This window comes from Lepisosteus platostomus, chromosome 8 (assembly GCF_059453375.1).
Source record: "Lepisosteus platostomus isolate fLepPlt1 chromosome 8, fLepPlt1.hap1, whole genome shotgun sequence".
Classification (NCBI taxonomy): Eukaryota; Metazoa; Chordata; class Actinopteri; order Semionotiformes; family Lepisosteidae; genus Lepisosteus; species Lepisosteus platostomus.
Genome location: NC_142618.1, coordinates 52,937,070 through 52,960,370, shown reverse-complemented (window position 1 = coordinate 52,960,370; position 23,301 = coordinate 52,937,070). Strand labels below are relative to the sequence as shown.

General features: G+C 38.3%; 1 protein-coding gene across 1 annotated transcript in view; it reads right to left on the bottom strand.

Moving 5' to 3' along the window:
• Positions 1–2,674: 2,674 nt before the first annotated feature.
• basp1 (brain abundant, membrane attached signal protein 1) overlaps positions 2,675–23,301 on the bottom strand; it is a 52,848-nt gene continuing 32,221 nt past the window's right edge. Inside the window, exon 2 of the mRNA XM_088643921.1 lies at positions 2,675–4,417. Coding sequence (XP_088500047.1) covers positions 3,669–4,406 — 738 coding nt within the window. The 5' untranslated portion in view covers positions 4,407–4,417 and the 3' untranslated portion in view covers positions 2,675–3,668. The remainder of the gene's footprint in view (positions 4,418–23,301) is intronic.

The window sequence follows — 23,301 nt, the reverse complement described above, 5'->3', positions numbered from 1 at the left end:
TTATACAATATTAAAGGACAAATATACATTCTAAATATATGACTTAAATATATGGTTTCTGCTGATTTAGTGTTGGTCTAGAGTTTTCAAGAAATTGTAATATTATTAATGTCAAGTAATTGATGCCCGGGGGTAGTGTTAAGGTTGCTCCGCTGTATCACAGCAGGGCATTGCTATACCTTGCCCCTCACCTCAGCGGCACGTCGCAGTTGCAGTGGCTGATGGTCATGCATTTGCTCTGCCCTGATGGCCGAGGAGACAGGACACGCAGAGCACTCTCACGGCAGCAGGCGCCCTGGGGGATTTAAACCCCGCTCTGCCTCTCACCACTCCACTCCCGAGCCACCTTCCAGCTTCCCAGCAGAGTCCTTCCTCTTCCCGTTGTTTCCAGTCCTGTAGGGCTGCAGCTGGGAGCACTGCCCCTGTGTGGGCCTCCGAGTGCGGAAGAGGATCCGTTTTGGATCCGGACTCTGCAGATGACTCCCTCAGCCTGATCTCTGGTGCACCTTAGAAGTCCCTCCTGATGGTATGTGCCTGCCTGATCTCAGCAGGAGACCCCCAAAGAGTGTGCGCCCTGTTCAGGGCGGCATTGGCGTGCCTCCTAGACAACCGTCCTGGCTGGGGAGTATCCTGCCCAGCCAATGAGTCGAACCCCTCAGCCCTGCGCTACGCTCGGGAACGAGCACAAGCTCCTGACCCCGGAGGCTCTCTCTATCCTGCACCTGCCTTCCCCGCGTTCCAGCTGCAGTCCCAGCCTGCCTGCCTGCATCCCGGGCGATTCCGGCGGACTGTCCTTCATCCCGTTCGGCCCTCGCTCCAGGAGTTCGGCCTCGAGGAATCGTACCTGTGGAGAGTCCGACACTCTGTGCTGCGCTTTCTCCTGGAGCCCGGCCAGTACTTATCTGGACGGTCTGACCTCAGGCTGGCGCTGTGCTGTGCCAGCCCGTTTCACGTCACCCGAGGTGCAGTGAGCTGGCCACTCTCCCTGGACTGTGGTGCCCTAGCGCTTGGGTCTGCAACATCTCAGCATACACCCCACAGCAGTGTGATTTTATTAGATCAAAGTAGCTCTGTTTTAGGTCAGTTTTAGCCAAATATTGAAAACATTATTTTTTCAAAATCAATATGCTTTGCATGTTAGCTAGAACAAGACTTTGAGAAAACTGACTTTTCTTTTTGTGGACTAAGCATTGTTTAGGGCATTTGGGATATGACGGAGCATTGCTTTGCATCTGGGTATTGTGATACCAAACATACTGTACAAATTACATTCCTTTAGAATCAATGCAAAGAATGAAACTGATTTTAAAAATATAAAAAAATCTAACTTTTCAGCGTTGTACTCCTCACTTGGGATTAGAAAATATTTAAGCGAAGTCTTTTCCATCCAACTAAGATTCACAAGAACATATAGTAAAAAGAGCTATGAAGAGGAAGAGCTCCTCTGGGCCAATTAGACAGTTTGGGAGTTAGTAGCCAATTGATCTGAGTATCTAAACTGGCCATTTCTTAAAAGAAGCCAGGGTATTGGCTTCAATAACATGACTGGGTAGCTTGGTTTATACGACCACATCAATTTTGGGAAAATAAATTCCTCCTACTCTCTGCTTCAAGGGAACTTTCCTATATTTCCATCAGTTGCCCTCAAAGCCTTTGCTGTTTATGAGTATGTCATCATTGGGCATTCCTTTAAACCCTGAAGTCCTATGGACTAATTCCAGTAGTAATATTGGATTACTTTGGAAATGCATGCAAAAACCAATATTTATTTCTTAAATGTGGTGTCCAAAATTCTGTACAATATCTTAAATGAGGCCTTACTAGTGTCGTATACAATTTTAACATCACATTCTTTTATGAAAATTCTTACTGACATTTTGAATTTTCGATTGCTTCCCCATATTATCTAGATGATGTAAATGAATGCGTTGACAATCATTCAAGAAAAAAAGCCTCCTCTAGCTCAGCGGTTACTATTTTGTATTTATTGAATTTCATTTTCTGCTTCTACAGTGCTTGTTAATCCTCTTGTTTTGGTATAGTCTGCAAATTTTGTCTATTTTAAAAACTACACCAGAAACTAGATCACTGAAATTAGGAAAAGCAGTGGTCCTACTACAGGTGCTTGTGGTACTCCCATAAATACTTCACCTTATACTGAGCATTTTCCCCCTTATCTGTTCTTTCTAAATATTTATCACTTTCCAATCGAAAAACATGTTTCCCTGAATGCCTAATCCCACTGACAATTGCATATCTATATATTACTTAGTGTTTGTTATCAGTACAACTGGATGCATGAACTGCCCTGCTCTTTCAGCAAATGTACTGTACAATATTACAACAATAACATTTGCCTCCACTAATCACATGTGGCCTGCAACACTTGAAAAATCTGAAGGACTGAAATAAAACATTCTACACAGATTAAGAGAAGCAAAACATCCCTCAAAACTGAAAACTCTTACCCTAACACCACTATACCATCAAAGAATGAAATATTTTTGAAGCAGAAAATTGCACTGCATAAAACCATAGTTTCAACCAAAATACTATGGTAAGGTACTGTATTTTATTCTGTTGCTAAGAAATTCTAATACCATGAAATGAGGCCCAAGCAACTGTGTTAGCATTGGGAAATGCCATTTGGTAAAAAAAAAAACATTACCTGCAATTTTTTTCCCATTACTTACATTTTATTACTGTTGCACCATTTATACAAGTACATATAATTTTAATGCATCCATATTACAATTTTTTTTCTTTTGTACCAATGAGTGGTGTGGTGGTGTCAGTGACACGGAATGGAAGAGAGACTGTAATTGCAATGAATGCAGACTTTTTTTTTCCATTTCCACTTGACCGAAAGACAGAACTACAGGTGCACCCAACCACAGACATGCATTTACTTGTCAAGAGAGGAAGAGACAGAAACCTAAAGAGAAGGAAATATATATTTATATATCTAGAGAAAGAGAGACAAAGAGAGAGAGAGTTTAGCTAGGTTGATTAAATATGGTCGATATGTCAGTTCCAAATTAAAGAAATAAAAGACAGGATGACAGAGAAAAAGGAAAAAAAAGAGAAAAAAAACTGCTGCTATCAGATTGGCACTGAAAGATCGCGAACTGTTAAGTTCTTACTGTGTCTGAAAGTGATGGCTCTAACCTGTGGAATACAGGTAGCAAAAAAGCAACAACAACAATAGCGCAAAGTTAAAAAAAAAGAAAAGAAAAACAACTTAAGTAACACAGAGCAAATATCACGACTTGATTGTTTTAGCACTGACCCAACAGGCAGAGTAGAAAACATAGCACCCAGGAGGGTTTCGGTGGGACTGGCGGAGTGCATGTACAGCTGTTAAGTAGATTCTACCCTTTCCATTTCAATTTCAGACATCTGCAGCAAGATAGTCCAGGAAAAACAATGGTTTATGAGCATGAGCATCTGACATCTCCTGGTGGAATGAGTGAGGTGGCAGTGAGGGGGAACCCAGCGGGCATGGATGGGAATGGGGAGGTCAAAAATGGACTTTGATCGAGTTCGTTACTACAGCAGAAAAAAATAATTATGTGGGTGGGTTTTCTTGTTTTGTTTTTGTTTTTTTTTGTTTTTTTGTTGTGGTCGTCGTCGTCGTCTTTGTCGTTTTGTTTAAAAGAGGCTGTCCGTTAATCTTGAACTGCTACGGTTTGATCCTTGTTGGCGGCGGGAACCTCGGAGGCTTTCGCCTCCTGTGCTGGAGCCCCGCTGTCGGGGACAGCCGTTGTAGAGCTAGGGGCTGCGTCTTTCGCGGCGGTCTCCTTGGGAGGAGCGGCGGCGGCGGCGGGGGCGGGGGCGGGGGCGGCTTCCGTCGGCTTTGGCTCCGCGGCTGGCGCCGCCTCGGGTTTTGCTTCCTTGGCGGCTGGAGCCGCGGGGGCCTCAGTCTTTTTGGCGTCGGCCTCCTCCTTGACTTCTACCTTGCCCTCCGTGACCGGTGGCGCAGGAGCCTGGGCCTTTACTTCCCCGCTGGGCTCGGACGCGGCGGCGGCGGCGGCGGCGGGAGCAGAAGTGGCCGCCGGGGCAGCAGGCTTCTGTTTGTCTTCCGGCTCTGTGCTCTTAGGCGCCTCATCCTTTGGCTCAGAATTAGCAGTGGGTTTCTCAGCTTCGGCCTTGGCAGACTCCTCCTTAGCGGCTGCTTCCTTGTCCTCCTCCTTGCTCGCCGTCTGGTTGGAAACGGGCTGGGCATCTTTCTCAGTCTTTTCATTGGCTCCTTCGTTGTTGTCTGCCGCGGCGGGTGTCTCCTCCTTGTTCTCTTTCTGGGCCTCGCCCTCCTCCGCCGAGGCTCCCTCGGCTTTCTTGTCCTTGTCCTTGGCTTTTTCATCGTTCACATTGTAGCCCTTCTTCTTCTTGCTCAGCTTGCCTCCCATTTTCTCGGTGTCTGGTAAAACGGGAAACAGAAAAGAAAGAAAAAAGGCCAGTGAGCATCCTGGAGGAATGAAAAAAAAAATCTGTCATCGGAATTGGCGCCAACAAAAACTGAAAAAAGGAAAAAGTCCTTTTAATTTCCCCCTTGATAACTGACAAAGCTACTCTTCAGGAAAAAACATCATTATTCCCATCATATTTCTTTAAGTGAAATCGGTTTAATATAGGAAGTATATATTTTCAATTGTCAGTGAAAAATAAGATAAAAATAAGACGGGAGGTTTTTACCCTGACGACAGATATACAACATTGCTTGTTCAGTAATCGTTCCTCAATGAGTAGTGTTTTTCGTTCATGTTTAAATGTTTTTTTTTATTTGCAACACGCTGATGAATAAGTGTTCTATAAATACAGAACGTTAGAGACCCTTTTTAGATTCTTCCTAGTAAATCCTGCCACAATGAATAACCTTTAATCTGCACTCTAAGGCATGAAGGAATATGGCAAAAAAAGGCTTTTAATCAGTTACATGAAAGTATATGCCAAAACACTTCAGAAACAAAGTGAGCAATAACTAAAGAACAGGAAAAAGTTTACATAATGTTTAACGGAAAAAAAGCTCTAGAGAGTCTACAAAAAGAATAGTGGCCCAAGTATTACTACTATCACAATAAGCATATCAGAGCCTACTGATAATGATCTAGCAGTTGCAGAACACATTGTTCCGGCAATACGGGCAATTAATTTATTTGCATACAAGCTACATATGTTTGTGTATATATATATTGCATGAATATTTCAAGAAAAACATTGTTGGATAAATAGCCCATTTCAGGTTGAATATGTAGAGACAGTCATCTAAAACAGATCCCTAGAAAGCACATTGCATATGTACATGCATAGCAGGTTTAATTCTTACTTTGTACTGTATTGCAATAAGGCAGAGCAAAATGATTTCTAACTCTGCCAAATGCCTAGATGGTAGTACATTACCATAGAAATGGTATCAAATGGCCAATTCACAAAATCAACATTTCAGGAGGACTATAAAAACCTGCAAATAATCAAGGCTCATGTCAAAATGCAACATTTTAGAACCAAAACCGCTGAATACATGAGCAAATTTCAAGTGAAGAAAGCAAGAATATTGATTTTAAAATTAGTTACTGTATTAATGAGGTAATTAAGAGACTCTGTCAGAGATGCAGAAACAGAAATTCTGCCAAACTGGAATTAAAGTGGTAGGCAGACGCTGTCTAAACCTCTTTCATATCAAATCTATGGGCACTTGGCAGGGAAATGCTGACAGCTTTATTGAGCCAGGCTCCATGGGTTATAAAGGCCATCTGTCCATTGTCAGCCATCAAATAAGGATTACTTGTATACAGAACTTCAGAAATTTTTAAATAGACAATGTTTTGCACTGCTTATTTTCTGTGTGTAATGGAAACTGGTCACTAATACGATATTCAATGCAATAGTTACCATGCCATGCCACAAGATACCAAAATGGCAGTCCTAGTGTTAGAAAAAAAGAGCCGTACTGTCCATTACAGTTCTATTAGAGATACTACCATTTTTAAAGACCTGTGGCTACTTCCACTCCTCCGATTGCTGCTCTATCTGTAAATAATGGAGGTTGCTGTTACAGGAAATGAATAAAACATTCTGGCTGACTGGCAACTGTTCTTAAGAGTTCTCACATACTGTTTGCTCAGCTTCACTCATCCACACCATAGCACTAAAGAGGCAACCAGTTAAGTATTTAGGACAGAGAAAGAGTGCATAAAACACAAAAATGCTTGGGGACACAAGGTAAAACTTTGCTTTGTATGAATCCTTCATATTTGTATTCTTTAACCCCTTATTGAAATATGTGCTGCTATGATCTACTATTCCTAGACATGTCATCCAAAAACTACTGTATACAATAAAAGCACACACTTTTCTCATAGAAGGCTAGGAGGCTATTTCAGAAGTGGAGGAGCAAATTATCTTTTACTGCTGCAACATATGTATTTGATTGTGTTTGCTTTACTGTCATTCTGCACTGCAATGCACACAGTTTGCAGGGTCAAGAGCTACGTGGCACTGCAAACCCAGGGCGAGAGGTTGACAAAAAATGGAAAATTAATCATCTGAAACTGTCATTATGTCCTGACAATATGAGCCAACCCAAATCCAAAAGATAAATGGATTATACTTTTCTTTTTTAAGAGCTCCTTTGACTAAGATTTTCATAATTTAAGTGTCTTATTACCTAGATGTTCCAGAGGGTCTGGAGTTTAGTTGTGCACTGCTTCAGAGTTTTCCTGGAGGAGTTAAACTAGTAAAACTAACTCTTGTCACATGAATTTGAAAGCTCAAAAGGTGTTTAATGCTGTTTTCACCCCCCCCAATCCGTCCTGCATTAATAATAGAGATGTTTTTCCAGAGTCTCTCTGAAAATTCAGGACCAGGACATTTTCCTGGGAGTATACAGTACAGTATGTATCCATATCTCCATAAACTTAGACAAAACAGACCCTGTGTTCTCTTCTGTTTGTCACACCGCCCTCATAAACCTCTTCCTTATCAGCTGAGGGGAGAGAAGTGTAAAGTTATTGTTGTGGCAAAACTGGGTTATCTCCGCTTCAGCAGACTATATGTCAAGACCACACTACTTGCATAACACTTTCATTTTTTTTTCGTTTAAAGACATAACACTTCTTAAAGCTAAAGACTTAGATAAAACATATTTGAATTACTGTTACATTTAACTGTTACAGCAGGAGATATTTGTAGTTATGATGTTTTTAGATCTGTTATACCAGAGATTTCATATTACTTAGAAAACTTTGAAGGCCCAATGTCATTTTAAAAGAAGACAGAATATGTTTAAATGCCTACAACATACTAGGTACAATTATTTGTTGAAATAACATGCAGGATAGGGTAAAATTCTAAATATGATATTACAGTTTAAGTTATATCACATGACAAGGCATGTAGATTACCAAGTGTCTGTCCACTGCGAATTATGCAGAATTCCAGAAATTCTTAAACAGTGTGCACTCGCTAAAATATAATGCTTGTTGAGAAACAGATTTTTACTTCCCTGATATAAAATATCCAGTGAAAAGGGAAAAAATTGTTTTACGTGTTTTAAAATGGAAAAGCTTTTCAGTTTTGATAGCTGCTTGTGAAATCAATTGATGTACAGCATGGTGACCCCGGGGGTACCTATAGTAGGGAATGGCAGACTAATGTAAATGACTTCGAATTTTCAGACAGATGAAGGAAGAATCTAAACTTCACAGATGAAACCGGATTGAACAGTTCTAATGGTTTGCTTGCAGTTGCTTGTGAAATTCAGTGGAATTTTCATTGGCGAATGAAATGTTAAAGCCATTTTGCACCTCAATAAACAATGAATGATGTTTATAATAGGTTCGCACAAAACCAAACTAAGCCATGGTACAAGACACGTCTTAGAAAATTAAAAGTTCAATCAGACACTAAAAACATGCCCAAATCCATACAGATACATTAATGGACTTACCAGTTTCTCCTATCACACATTCCAACCTGGGGTATAAATGGCATGTTCCTTCACTAGTGAAGTGAAGTCAGGCCCTGCTTAATACACGAGGCCCGGTTTCCAGGTTTCCTGATTCTGTTGTGTTTTTGTCTGCTCTATTCTGTCCGAACATTTTCTTTGTCAAGGCTGTCCTTTCAGATACTGCAGGGCTCACATCTAAATATGTGACACTAAAGACATAATCTCATGCTTCATATGAAGAAAACTTGTGTTTAGGTTTTGTCCCCCTGAACATAAAATCGACAAAAAAGAGCATTCAGAGCAACGGAAATGCACTGTTTATGGAGTAAGACGCCTAAAGATAAAAGTGAAAGAAATTAAATGCATTCAACGAAGAACAGCAACCACAAAAGAGTTTAATGAGATTTTCCATAATGCAGCTGAAAGCCCAAAATGGCTCAAGACAGTAGAGCACAGCAGTGCTTCCAAAATTAACACGGAGACTAAGAACATTCAACAGTCTTAATGTGGGACATAAAACTGGAGACACATCTTTAAATATTAACTATTGAAAATATGTCTGTTGCTCGGTCTAATGTATTTCTACAAAAATAGGCTTAATAAGATGTAAAATAAAAGCTTATAATAAGCAAGTAAGTATAAAAAGCTGACTGTCTTTATCTGTCTTTTACTGCTTTTCACAGTCAGAAAAATATTGGCACAGAATGGTTTCCTCTCCCCACCTCCAAATGTGAATTCACTAGGAATGACAACACCCAAGAATTAGGCATATTAAAAGGTTTATTGAGCATTTTAAGTTACAATACCCGCTTGGCTGAGGGCTATAGGACGAGGAGGCTGGGACCCGCAGAGTGAGTAGTGACCAAGGGGCAGCTGCAGAGTTGGAGATGGGTTGGAGGGGGGATGCATAATGTATTTGAGCGAAGGAAACTACACATAGTATTTTTAATGCTCAGGTGAGGAAATGCTGTCAGGATTGATAACAAATTACTGATAGATGAGGCTGATTGAACTTGTCATTCCTTCCTTTCATTCCTCATTTTGTTTTTTTTGCATACCTTTGCATAACAATTGAATTTAATCTAAAATATTCTGGCAATGGCAACTGAGTATGGTCCGTGTCCATGTCATAACTGCTTAAAAAAGGAAACCATTTTTGATGTTAAGCCAAGTCAACAGTCAACATGTTTATCACGGCCAGGTTATTTTCACTCTTGATACTGTGGTAGCTGTTGTTCCTTCCCTCAGACCCTATTTATAGCCACTAATAGTAAAAAATCAATTTTTCTCCAATTATAAGTTTACAGACCGGCCACACCAAAACTGTAAACAACTATATGCCTAAAATGTCTCCACTTGACAAAGTACCATCCAACAATTCGAGCATCTAAAGTCATTAATATTTATACTGTATGTCCCCATTTTCCATTTGCAATCAGTAAGAATTTCAAAACACAAGATCATAAATGAGAGTGAGTAATAATGACTCCCTAGTTTTGTGGCTCCAACATCTTGATCAAAACCGCTTCTTCAAGCATCCCTATGAATCATCACCCACAGTTTACTTCACACACGCAAACAGTTTGGTACACTTAAATTACTTCTATATGGCTCATGCTAGTACCTAAAAATGATGAGCTGTCTTCCTCTTCTTTTTCTTTTGCAACTTTGATCAATGTGGCATTCCCCCTATCTCTGACAAGGCAGCTATTGTTGGAGGTTAACAAATAGTTTTGGAAAGATCATGGTTATTGGGATTTTTATGATGTTTCACGTGATCACATGACGTTTGTTTGAGAAGCAATTCTCTGTTCTTCCTCCCCTAGCAGCGATTAAGGTAAACATACTGGTTGATTCATTGATTGACCGGGAATGGGGGAATAGTCAGAGCCAGCAGTCAAGTTCAGCAAGACCAAGTGATAAGGAACTGATGACGCACTTACAGTGTGTCAACTGCGAACGAAACAGTGGAAAAGGGAAGTGCAAGAGAAACCACAGAATGTAGTAAGAGAGAGATACCAGCTCTTACTCTATAAAGGTTATGGGGGCAAAGGATCATAAAACCAAAGAGTCTTTTGTGTAATGCTACATAGTGTACGAGAGCAAATTGAATAACATGTTGGAACTAATGTTAAAAACAGAAATCATCCAATTTAAATCAGTGTTATTGGCTTGATTTGGGTGTTTATCTCAGACCTTCTGTTTCATTATGCAACATGCCTTGGTGTTTACTCTATACATGACCCCATGGATTTAAAAACTCCGTGCTGTTCACTCTGCAGATCCTAAATTAATGGCAAATGGCATACAAATAAAAAAATAAGCACATTAAAAAATAGGTCCTTCGAGAACTTTCATGGTTATGTAGCACTGCTGCTTAACCAGACAAGAGGTATTTTCATCTTCAATTCTGCTGTCCTGCTCAAATAAGGATGGTACACACTTTATAAATCGTAAGGAAATGCATAAAAATTACAGGCCAAACTTCTGGATATTCAAACATCTACTAAAAAATATTCTTATATATATTTATAACCCTAAAAAATGTTGCATTTTAACTTTCAGCCATAACACTAAGAGTTATCTGCATTGTGTGACAAGCATGTTAAAGTCAATGCTGATAAAAGTCAGTATTACCATGTGAGAAAACCAAATGACTAACTATTAAAGTCATTTTTTGGGAACGCTCCAATGACTTCTGTTTCCCAGATGAAAATTAAACTGAAGTTCAGGAATACTTTCATTTGGACTCTATATACAAGTGCTGTTTTGAAGTAAACTCCAGAACATGACTGTGGCATGCACAATAGATTCTGTCTGTTCATTGATAGCGAAAGATGGGTTTCTCACAAAATAGGGCATCAGCAACTTTTAGCTTCAGGGGGCTCTTGCAGTCCCTGCACGTGACATAGACAGCTAGCCATTTATTGCAAAAGTTGGGAATGGTCCAATGATTTCTGGGTCCCAAATGAAAACTTAACTCGACAATATTCAGGGAAAACACAAAGGAAAAATAGTGATGGATAGCTCAGGAAAGAAAAGAAAAAACAATGTGTTTTTTTTTAAAAGGTTTTGACTGCAGGGCCCAGTTTTTGGAATGTATTGGACAAACTTGAAAACACCACATCTGGTGAATAATTCAGACTCATAGCAGGAAACTGCATCCCATAGTACAAGTGAACACAATAAAAATTGGTCCAAGAATTTTATACAGCCCAGGACATGAACAGGAGTACATAAATATAATAATCTTTTTTGGCATGAAATAAGTCCAAATATACATTCTTAAAAAGAGAAAGATGGATGGTAAAAGAATCATGCAAGTTCCCCTCCCCCACTTGTAAGAAATGAAATTTCCTCTCTAACAAAGGAGAATTCCAGCTGGTTGACTGTAATGCAAGTATTTAAGCACATCCCAGATTACCATACATATAAAGTGAAGTCTTCAACACAGTCAGGTCAGGCTGACTGTACTTTTCAAGACATACTGGTACTAATTATATACCCCAAACTTGTAGTAGTCAAAATGAAATACGTACAAATATCAACAGTTTTCCCAAAATAATCTGTCGAGTTAAAGATGTTAAAGACTGGTGCCACCATAGCTGGTAACATTCATATATTCATATCATATCACTCATATCATGCTTACAAACATCAGTGATCCAACAGCTACATTTTATTCTCACAAAATATTCTATATATTATAATGTTCTAATGATCTTGTCATTCAGTATGGCTGGCAACATGCATGTCCACATGTACTCACTGGAGCAATTTCTATCTTTATGTATATCTTCTTGTATCTCTGTATCAAAGTACTAGAATAGAGTACTCTGCAGTATACGTTTTACATGAGATTCTGTCTATCTTTTGATTGTACCAAACCACATAAAACTGAGCAACCGAGCACTTAATGATAAGCTCACTCTTCATTGCCAGTCTGAACTAATTCCTTGCCTATAGCCCTCTACATCCACAAATCATGCAGCTTTAGGGGTTAAATTTCCAGATGTAGTCCACTGCCAAGCCTGGAAATAGGCATCAGCTTGAAACATATATTGATCATTACTGTATACAAGCAAAGAAAACCATCCATAATAATCTTGCGTCTGTCTGAGACTGGTTAAAAAGCCTCCGGAAGGTTGCTTTTTTTGCTTTTTCTCAAACCTGGCAAGACACTTTTTTCTGGAGAGTGAAATTTGACGGGAGAGACAATTCCTCTTGGTTGAGAACTGTAAATGTACTTTTATCACCATATTCAACAGAAACGCAGACTGAGCATGAGGCATGTTTCACTGCCGTGTTAATCGATGGTCACTATTTCAATCCAGTTCTGGCAAATGCCCAAAAAGAACAGTGCAATTATATTTCGAGTGGAAGGCTCTTCAGATTGGACAGGTCTAAAAGCTTTCTTCCCTTGACAGCAATGTTCTGAGAGGGCATCTGAAGATCTGATCTGTCACATGCATTTTAACAAGTGCTTCGATTGTTGTTTTTTATGTATAAAAACCCATAACAGACTGGGAATAAACAATATGCAGTTGGAATTAGTGATTCAGTTGTGTTTCCAATTAAATCCTTTCCTATCTTAGAATATGACCTGCTTACCATAACGCTGATATGAAACCTAAATAAAAATAATTGGTACAAGAAGAAAAATATTCTAAAAACAGCAATAATAATTTAACTCATTAGTTTAGGTGCAGAAAATGACAAAACCTATAAAAACTTTACAAATCAATTAATAATGTCTTATAGTTCATAATATGTAATAACCTCCATGGTAGATTAACTAGATGTTAATTAACCAATCCTAATCCTGAACCATACCCCACATTCTATGTTTAGGAGTATTAAATAATTTGTATGACTTTTTATAACATCTTTAATAACATGTTAGTAGGTAGTTTACAGATGGCTATGAACTGTTATCATAATCTAGCAAAGGTACATAAATACAACAAGTAAGAGTTACGTTTTTCCACAATGCTTGTCCAGTCACAGCTCAAAAATATCTGATAAGTGTTGCAACACTGAAAGGTAGACACTCATTTTGCAAGTTATTACTTAATTAGTAGGTTTTTATGTATCAGCAGAGAAATTGGAACAACTCAATGCAAACATGTAGACCAATAAGAATCCTTGGCATTTGTTTGAAACAATGAACACAGGAAAAAGAGCAAACCTCTGTGTGACCACAGTTGGTTCACTTATAAATCTCATACCTATTTTATCGTCCATAAGTTTCAGTCCCTGGACAGCATTATTCCAGATTTTTATAGTCTCTATAAACCTTTAACCATCAGTGGCTAAATACCTTCAAATAATGTCTGGTAGGGTCCTTTTTTTAGAATGGATACTGTTACTTATTAAGGGTAAAACAAAACCTGAAAATCCCATGAGTCTCCAGGACAATGGTTCACTAAAATCTGACTTCAAAACCAGATTCGCTTAATGGTTAGGAAAATCCATCATTACCGTTTTTGAAGCTGCCAGGCATAGCTTTTTTATTCAGTTGACTTCCATGAGAGGAAATTTGAAATCCATCAATATATTTCAACATACACAAGTCTGTAGTGTCTTGTGTATTAAAATGAATAGCTAACAAACAGATATACATACAGTATTTTGTGCTCTATTTCCTCTCCTCCATATCCCCATAAGCCTGAACCAGTAAAATAAAAAATAAAACGTGTACAAAGACAGTATGTAGTATGCAGTAATGATCATTTTAAATGAAATCCTAGCAGGAGAAAAAAAACAAAGTTGCCATTCAAAAATAAAGTAGGGACATGCATTTTAAACTTTGTGCAAAGCAAGCAAAAATGAACTCTGGGAACTGTTTTTTCTCATGTAAAAAAATACATTAAAACAAATATGTGGGAAAAGCTACTATTGAGATTGATCAGTTCAGCAAAACAGAATATTTGCATAATGCCACAGTACATATAGTCCTGAAAACAAATGTGCTGAAACTAATGCTGTTGTGTCAACCAATTTCTTCCATTTCTTTCAGTGTGTGAAACTGTAATGGAAAAGCCATTACAGAACCCAAATAAAACTCCACAACCTCTCTATGTTTCTGCAAATGCATAGGCTGGTATTAAGTACTGAGTTTTATGTACAGCATGTTAAAAAGTTTAGACTGTAGAGCTGCATCAGATATACAGTAATAAATGAGTATATTATGCAAACAGTTCCAGCACCTTCTCAAAACTCATCTTTTCAGACTACACTTGCATATTCAGCACCATCCATCTTAAAAATGTACAGCCTGTCACGAGTTCTGCAATGTGTGCCTTCCACTACAGCAGCATCTTCCTCTAATTTCATGTTTTCCTTACAAAGTGATCATTTCCTTTTGGCTTTTATTGCTAAAAACTGTCTTATTTATCACAGGTTGTGTTACTCGCTCTGTACCCCTCAGTGCACTTCATTGCCGATTTCAGAAAGTTATGATGTGCTTTGCTCTGTTAGATCACACTGCTGAAGTATCGTTAACTGACTGGCAGGAGCCATGGAAATCGTAAGGCATAATTTGTAAAACACGCTGCTTAAAATGCTTTTTCAAAGACAAGCTGTCCTTATTCTACCTGGCGTGATGAATGTGGCAAAAAATCTAAATGCATGGCCCTGAAAAATGTAAGCAGGATTGGAATCAACTAAAATAACTTTCAAATACTTGATTACATTTATGACTGATCTGACCGTATTGATGTGTAAAATTATGTATAATCTGAGAGCTGTCTTGTACCGTTCATATTACACATTTATATAATGTACATCTTTTAGAGTTGCTGTTAAAATTATGACTGAATCTACAGTAACCACTGCTTACTTACATCAAAATTAGAAAATGCAAAAAGTACTAAATGCTTGCATTTGTAAACACTAACGTGCATAAATATGTTTGATAACGACATCCACCTTGTATTTTAATTAAAATATACTATTGCATTCAGAGTTTGTAATAAAAATCCACCCACTACACTGATTTGCAGTTGATGTTTTAAATGAACCTTGGTAATGAAACAAATAGTATTTGTTTTCATTACACAAACTGCTCCAACAATTAAAAAAGTGCGGCAATTTATAAATGGATTTCAATTTGTTTTTTGATTCCCTTAAATGAACAAAACGTGAATTGAGAATTGAGAACAGAAAAGACTACTGTTGACATGAACAGCAAACCAAGTTTGTAATTAAAAATTACATTCGTTTTTCATCATTGCCTCTGTGTGTTCCTTTAAAGGTGCTCACATTCAGTACTGACATAAGTGACTAGGCAATTCAACTCCTTTTTTTCCCCACATAGAACCTTAGCTTCTTAATGATTGCTTTAACTATAAAGATGATTTCCAAGAACTTATTAGAATTTAGACCTCTACTCTCATTCACTTATGACGAGACCTACTGCAGTAGAAGATTTCACTAGTTTGATCTCTTCAATTCAAAGTCAAGTGGGAGAAAAGGGGAATGTTCACTAAATGCAAGCCACCAAGCATCATCAGATTTACAAAAAGAAATGATTCAAGGTTTTTAAGGTCTCTTTAAATAGAAAGTTTGCCACAGAGAAACCAGACAGGTTTCACTGCAAGCACATGCTACAGTACGTTGCATAATTAAAATATAGTAACAAAATAACAACAGCACAATTACCTGCAGTGCATTCCACCTTACTTTGCACAAAGATACACACCGCTATTGCAAAGCACCTTATATCCTCAGAATTGGATGTATTATATTCACAAAAACAACCTAAAGGGTCACTACCTAAAGGTTATCCATCTTGGGACAACATTGTTATAACAATACTGCTAACATGATGAAAGATCAATATAGTAAATTTACACTGCTTTTGGATGTTTCCAAGAACTTACCATGCTCAAACTATGGATTTACCTTACTCTAGCATGTCTCTATTATGCATTACCTGCCTCTCACCATATCTCTAAAAGCATTTTTAATTAAACATGATTTTATTTGAATTTACTTCACTATACATCACCTATGGCTAGAGCTGGGCAATAATTCGATAACGATAATTATCGCAATATAATTTTCCTCGATATAATTTTAACAAAAGTTCGATAAATGTTCAATATATATGTTTATGCTTTGCGCATGATACGCGCATGCGCACAAAATGCTGGTGTGTCAAAGATGTCATTGGATTTGATTATGAACACAAATCCATTTAAAGGTGACAATGCATCATATCCTGTTCTCTAATAAAATTAAGGCTTTCTCTTCAGTTCCAAATTGATAGCTGTACCCCTTCATTAAGTGGTAACTTGAGGGCAGTCTTTGATCCTTAGGCACTTGCTTCGATTTTTTGGCAGACGACCCAGACAGATAAAGAAAACTGTGAGTAATGATCTGATACTGCTGGCAGCGTCCCAAACGCTGCAGGTGAGGCAGGGCTGCAGGTTTCTGGGTCATCACATTTCCATGCGTTCTCAATCAATATCATTTCTGGTTTCTAACAGAAAAAAATGAATTACTCCAATCATACTAATGGTATAATTAATCTTCAGTAATATGTAAACGAATATTTTATGCAACCTCTATTCTCCACATGAAGGGCAAATAGATTTTGTACCCCAACTTTTACTACAGTTACCACAGTTAAGTAAGAAACTACTGTCCAATCCTTACTAAATTCACTCTCTTATATTACAATTTCTTTCTTATCAACTTTTCATATACCAATTGAGAAAACTACACTTTAAATGTCTTATCTGTCACACTCCGAATATATTCTGGAAGCATCTTTTAAAATCAGGCTGGTGATCTTGACACCTGATTGCCAATCAGTTTGTACAGAACTCTGACTCAGTCTCCCTGGATAAACAACAGCTGTTGGGGGGAAAAAAAGCTGCCAAAAAAAGGATGTGGGCTGGATTTAATCAAGATTTTGTTACTTGAAAAAGTGTGATTTATGGAAATGTTACCATTAGAGAGCTATCAAAAGCTTAGAGTGCCAAAAGGCTCATGATGTTAATTTCTTCAGAATCAGGTTTGTCCATGTGTGGCATGTAAACTATGCACATCCTATGTCAGAAAAATGACATTCTGGACTCTATGGTTTAAAACTTTGCTTTGAATATCCGTTTGGTTTGCCAGAGATATTCATAATTGAAAGCAGGTTTTTAAAAAGACCCCAAAAATTGCACATCTCTTTCTAAATATAGTACTTTTAGGCATATTCTTCATGCATGGATGAATTATACAGGAAAAAGGCAAGCCAGAAGCAAAAGACAAAACGTTACATATATATTCAAAAGATTATTGAATGAAAACAATTATGACGCACATTTATTGGCTTTAATCTCTTTGGCTGAGAGGTCACAGATCATGAGGATGAACTAGATAGGACCTCTTATGTGAAACAACCTGAGAGGATACAGCCTGGAAAGTGAAAGCTGGTTGGGTAGGGGAGTTGGGGGTTGTCTTCTCTCCCAAAATATCAATTACAGCTCCACCGGCATTTACCACATTGTCACACAAGAAGTAATAAATTCATTCTTCTTCAACGGCTTGTCAGATTTATTTTCCAGCTGACGTCTGCAGCTCCATACAGAGTGCGTCTTTGATCTGTCGAACTGACAGCCTCACAGTGCAACAGAGACCTTCGCCTACTCTTTGGAGGCCAACTTACTCCATTTTAGACAACCTGCTCAAAGAACTCAAGATCAGATTCAGCCACCCGCCACCTGACAGTCAGGATTGTTACATTTACGAGGAATCTGCTGCATCCTTGCTATTTGCAAGAAATTATGTTTCAAATGCCACTCAAATAAAGATTCAATAAAGAAAGCTGCAGTTTCTGACTGCACTGTGTTGTCTGTATTCACAACAATTAACTTTGTTCAAAATGCTACATTAAAATAACGCACAGACTGAAGGTAGACTTGTGGAATTTAGGAACTACTAACAATGTGAATAGGAAAGCACAATATATATTTTTTAATAAGATTTTAATATTAAGTTTTCTTTTCAGCATCAAAAAATAAAAATATGCCTTTGCAACTAATGAAAAGATTGCAGTAATTACAATGATGTGGACACATTCTTTGGGTACTGCCTGTAACCCAGAGTGCTATTCGAACATCTGTATAATGAACACAGTACACCAGGGAAAATTCTGTCCGCACACACGCTAAGACCAAGAGCAACACATGCCCATGGGCAAAGAGCGACTCACTAGAGGGCACTGGGTCAGTTCAGCATGAAATCATAGACATGCAAGTCATCATGGCTACCAGCAGCGGTCTCACCGAGTAGATTCAGCACACTAGGGCCGAGGACTGTCATCGTCAAGGGACTGCACCGCTCATGCCGGGCTCTCTTGTGCATGTGCACCCAACTGCACTCCACTGCACTTTTTCATGATACCCTGGGTACATGTGTACATTTCAGCCTTAAATATTTAATGGGAGTTGACACTAAGAACTATTTCACTAATTATATTTTAAAGATATTAAACAGAGAAACGTTCAGTTCCTATGGAAGCTAACACATGACATTCTCCTGAGAATTTGAAGAGCTGTTAAGTATACACCTGGTGAATTCCTGATGTTCGGAATTCAGAAGGGTAAGTTGTAGCCTGCCCTGCAGTGGCAGTGGAGGTCTATACATCCAAGAGCTATTCTTCAGTAAGCTTACCCACAAAGAGCTTACCCCCATTTTTAGTACCTTTTTAATTGTCCTCCCTCTATCACAAGGTAAAAAAAAGCTTTTTGTTTGTTTTAGCACAATAACCACATTTTCGAAGACGTATGACTGTTGTAACACATTTGGAAAATGTACGGTATTTTGTAGGTTTGTGTAAAACAGGAAAGCTTTGAAACGAGCCCTGTGCCTTTGTACCTGGTTTTTACATCGTGTTATTTTTATCCCTCTGTACAAATTGACTTTCTATATAATTTTTCAAGGGTGAATTTTTCTTTGTATAAATGAAAAGTGAATTTATAAAAATGATCTTATTAATAAGTTAAATTAATATAGTTTACGACGATTAAGATTGCACAAGAAATATACCCCTACTTCTTACAATTCACCACCTACCAATTTAATTCACTACCTCCTACAGATTACAATACACAAAGACTCTACCCATTGTTTCAGTCACAGTCTAATATTACAATCGACGATTTCAACTTTGCCATATCTGGAATTACACGAGGAAGGGCAACTAGTTCTGCCAGCTTGCACTCAAAAACAATACAGAAAGTCCCACTACAATTTCTAACACAAAAAGGAATAAAAACATTTGCCGCAGTCTAGGTGAATGTACTGTATATCACTGTTTTTATGATAGTAAAATCTCAAGCCACACAAATGAATTTTAAATCAATATTATAAGACGCAGTGGTGGCAGTATTATAACTGTATCTGTAGTTGTACTAGCATAATTAATGAAGATCAGCTCTTAAATGTTCGCCTGTTACTGTCTGCTATTACTGAATATTTAATGCTCATCTAAAACTCGGGGCTCATCTAAAACTCAGGGCTAACAGATTTTAGCATTATAAATCAGACCCACCTCAGACCATGCGTCTGCAGGGTTGCGATCTGGCTCACTGTAAGTCTCTCTTGGAAGAAAGCTGCTATACATAGTAGGTGAAGAGGAAATGGATGGCATTGCAGACCTTGGAGAGATTCTAGTTTGTTGCCACTTAATATCTTTCAATACCTGCCAAAGCGCCAACAAAAAAGGATGGTGCTTACAGAGACACCTCAGCTCTGTCCCTTCATCACTGAGAGCTGATTACTAATTACTAAAGAGAGAGCTAATTACTAATTACTAAAAGAAACTTACTAATTTCAAAAACGGCTTTGAAAGGCATGTTTTCTAAAACCTGTTTGGACAGTGTGTTTGAATGACTCGCCAAAGCAAAAGGCTCTTTGTGATTTTCCCTTGGCCTTGCAGACTGTGTGAGAAAAGAAAAGTGTTATGAAGGAGTTGCTACAGCTACTTTAAAAATATATTTGAGCCCAAGGTGGACTGGAGAAAATGGACATATCCACTACTGTGAGTTTTTTTGTTTGGACATTTTTAAGGGTGGAAGTCACGATTTACCAGGAATTCTAAATAAGCTCTCAGGTAATAAAATGAGAAAAGATGTACTGTATGTACTCTACTTTAACTCAGTTCTGATTTCTCTTTTAAGATCCACAAAGTAACCTTGTCAGTACCATTGACGGGATTTGTTACAGGACATTACATCTAGGACTTTACTGTGTGACATAAACGTTGCACAAAGGTTTACAAAGCTAATAATCATCTCTGTATGTAAAATAGAGAGTATAAGAAGACGAGAACTCTACTATTAACGACACAAAGAGAAAAAAAATACATTACTTTAAGGATGGACAAGTTGTTTTTAACAAGATTACCCATCCAAAGTGGGGGTTGTCAAAACCCAAGAAAAAAAGGATTCAAATATATAAACCTTTTAGTATTCATACAAATATAATGGCTGAAAACCAATTCACATTAAATAAACCATATATTTAGCTAATAAGCACCCAAGGAAAAACTGATGGCAACTTTTGTCCATGCAGATACTGTATTTCAATTAATACAACATTGCTTTTACTAAATACTGTTGTAAAACATTAAATGCCAATAATGTTATGTTGTATTGTATGTTAACAATGCTTCTGAGCCTTACATAATGAGACCACATCCTTGACATTCAACGGGAGGAAGGGGCTAAATCCAATTTGCACTTGCACAGCATAGGAAAAAATAATGTATTTATTGTTATTAAATCAATTCATCATTTGTTTCAACCAGCCTTGAAGAATATCATACAGCTAATTAGTATCTGCATGCGTCAGTGTTACTGTAGCTTTTCGAAGCACAAAATTGAAGTATGAAGAGGAGTTCATACTTTTATTAAGAAATTTCAGATCTGCAGAAATGAGCATCTGCAGTATGAAACTCCAGTGCAAACTGCTCAGCCTGCTTAGTACCGCCAATGGGTCTGACTGTTTGCCCTGCAGCCAGTAATAGCTGCAAAGTGCTGGTTTGCTGGTTCATGCTCTATAATAATAATAATAATAATAATAATAATAATTGCTTACACTTTTATAGCATTTTTCTGGACACTGCACTCAAAGCGCTTTACAGGTAATGGGGACTCCCCTCCACCACCACCAATGTGCAGCCCCACCTGGATGATGCTACGGCAGCCATAGTGCGCCAGAACGCTCACCACACATCAGCACATCAGTGGGGAGGAGAGAAGAGTGATGAAGCCAGTTCATACATGGGGGTTATTAGGAGGCCATGATTGGTAAGAGCCAATGGGAAATTTGGCCAGGACGCCAGGGTTACACCCCTACTCTTTTCAAGAAACGCCCTGGGATTTCTAATGACCACAGAGAGTCAGGACCTCAATTTTACATCTCATCCGAAGGACGACACCTGTTTACAGTATAGTGTCCCCGTCACTATACTGGGGCATTAGGATCCACATGGACCGCAGGGTGAGCGCCCCCTGCTGGCCCCACTAACACCTCTTCCAGCAGCACCCTTAGTTTTTCCCAGGAGGTCTCCCATCCAGGTACTGACCAGGCTCACACCTGCTGAGCTGATGCAAGGGACTGCAAATGAAGGTCCGCTTTTACCACATTATACTGTAATTTGATTCCTCCTGTGAACAGGTGCAAACCCAAGAGGAATGCAATTATAGCTAAAACAAAATTCTGAAGTATTAACAGTTACATGTAAAAAGTTTGTGGAATTCCTTAAAATGTATGGTTCATAATCCTAGCAACTTGTTCAGCACTCCCCAGTAAACAAAGCTGCCATTTGTTATCTTTTTTTGTTTTTGCTGCATTATTTCAGTACAGGATATTTCTCCCACAAGGCAAATTTTAGAAAATATTTCAAAAGAGACCTCTCAATTCTGCTGAATACAAGTTTTTTTCAATAGCTTAAAGTATCTTAAATTTGACAGTAGGTGTCTTAAATTGCACTTTGTGTGTAAATGTGAGTATACCACCTATATTTCTAAATATTTTGTGAACAAAAAAGCCCATCAAAATCTAAAACACGTCTGTATCCACTATTTTGCTATGCCAGAACTACTGGATTCTCCTCATTTAAGGATCTGCTTAACCACTTCACAGCTCAAAGCAGCAACTTTTGGAAAGGTTTTCATGGACAAAATTAGACAGCTAAGTCAGACTGGAACAATCCCAAGCAGACACACAGGCAGAGAATGAGGAGACCAGGTTTGTAATAAAAAAGGTCTGGCGACTGGGCCTTTGAGTTGGTTTGAGCATGCAAGAGTGATGAACGAATCACCAGGCCAAAATAGAAGCAGTGATTACCTAACCCTTGACTCAGTCTTATCACTGCAAACGTTAGTGACAGGAGGTGAAACCGTAAAAAGACATGTTATTCAAATAAATATGACTGTTTGCAAGAAGATCATGCAGCTAACCTGGAGTCCTTGAACTCACAATGTATTTATTTGGTTTATGCAAAGAAATTGACAGCAGAATGACCACCTTCTAATCTGATCTCTTCAGACCTCAGAATCTGAACAGGTTGGGTCTGGTTGATACTGGGATGGAAGACCTCCAAGGAAAACCAGGCTGCTGGTGGACCCATAGGTGAAATTCTTTCCTCTGGACCAAAACATCCACACCAGTGCTATGCATTAAAGGTTATGGAAGGTCACCTTATTAAAGGCACACTTAGTTTTCGCAATCTGGCCTCTTCCTAAATTTCCCTCACCAGATGCTTCTGTACCTTTTAATCCAGTGGTGGATACATGAAGCACTCTAGAAACCTTTGAGATAAAAAGTGCATGTATTTAAATTCAAGCACCTGCCATATTTACCCAAATATACCCCCCACCCCACCCCAATATAAGCCACACCCAGAAATGTGGACTGTGGAAATTGAAAAAAGAACTTTATAAAGCACAATGTTTTTTCTGATTTCATTTTCTGAATTCAGTTTTCTGAAACCCTTTCTGAATAGAATGATTGAAATGAAAAAGATCTCTTGATTTTAAATACATTTAAATGGACAGGAGTTTAAGACAAAACGTCAATAGTACAGCAAACTCCCTCATATCCAGATACAAGTATTTTTTCAGCTAGATGAGATTAAAGCAAACTGATACACAATGTCACCTAGCCTAAAGTAAAATGATTACAACACCACCATGATAAATAATTAAAATTAATAAAATAATACAATTCTCATGCTGTTCAGCACAAAGAATCACCTCCTTCTTTACCTTAAAAGTGTACTGTGATCACTTGTTCATTTTGGATAGCTAAAATGAATATGTTTTTATAACACAATTGCAACAACATGCTAG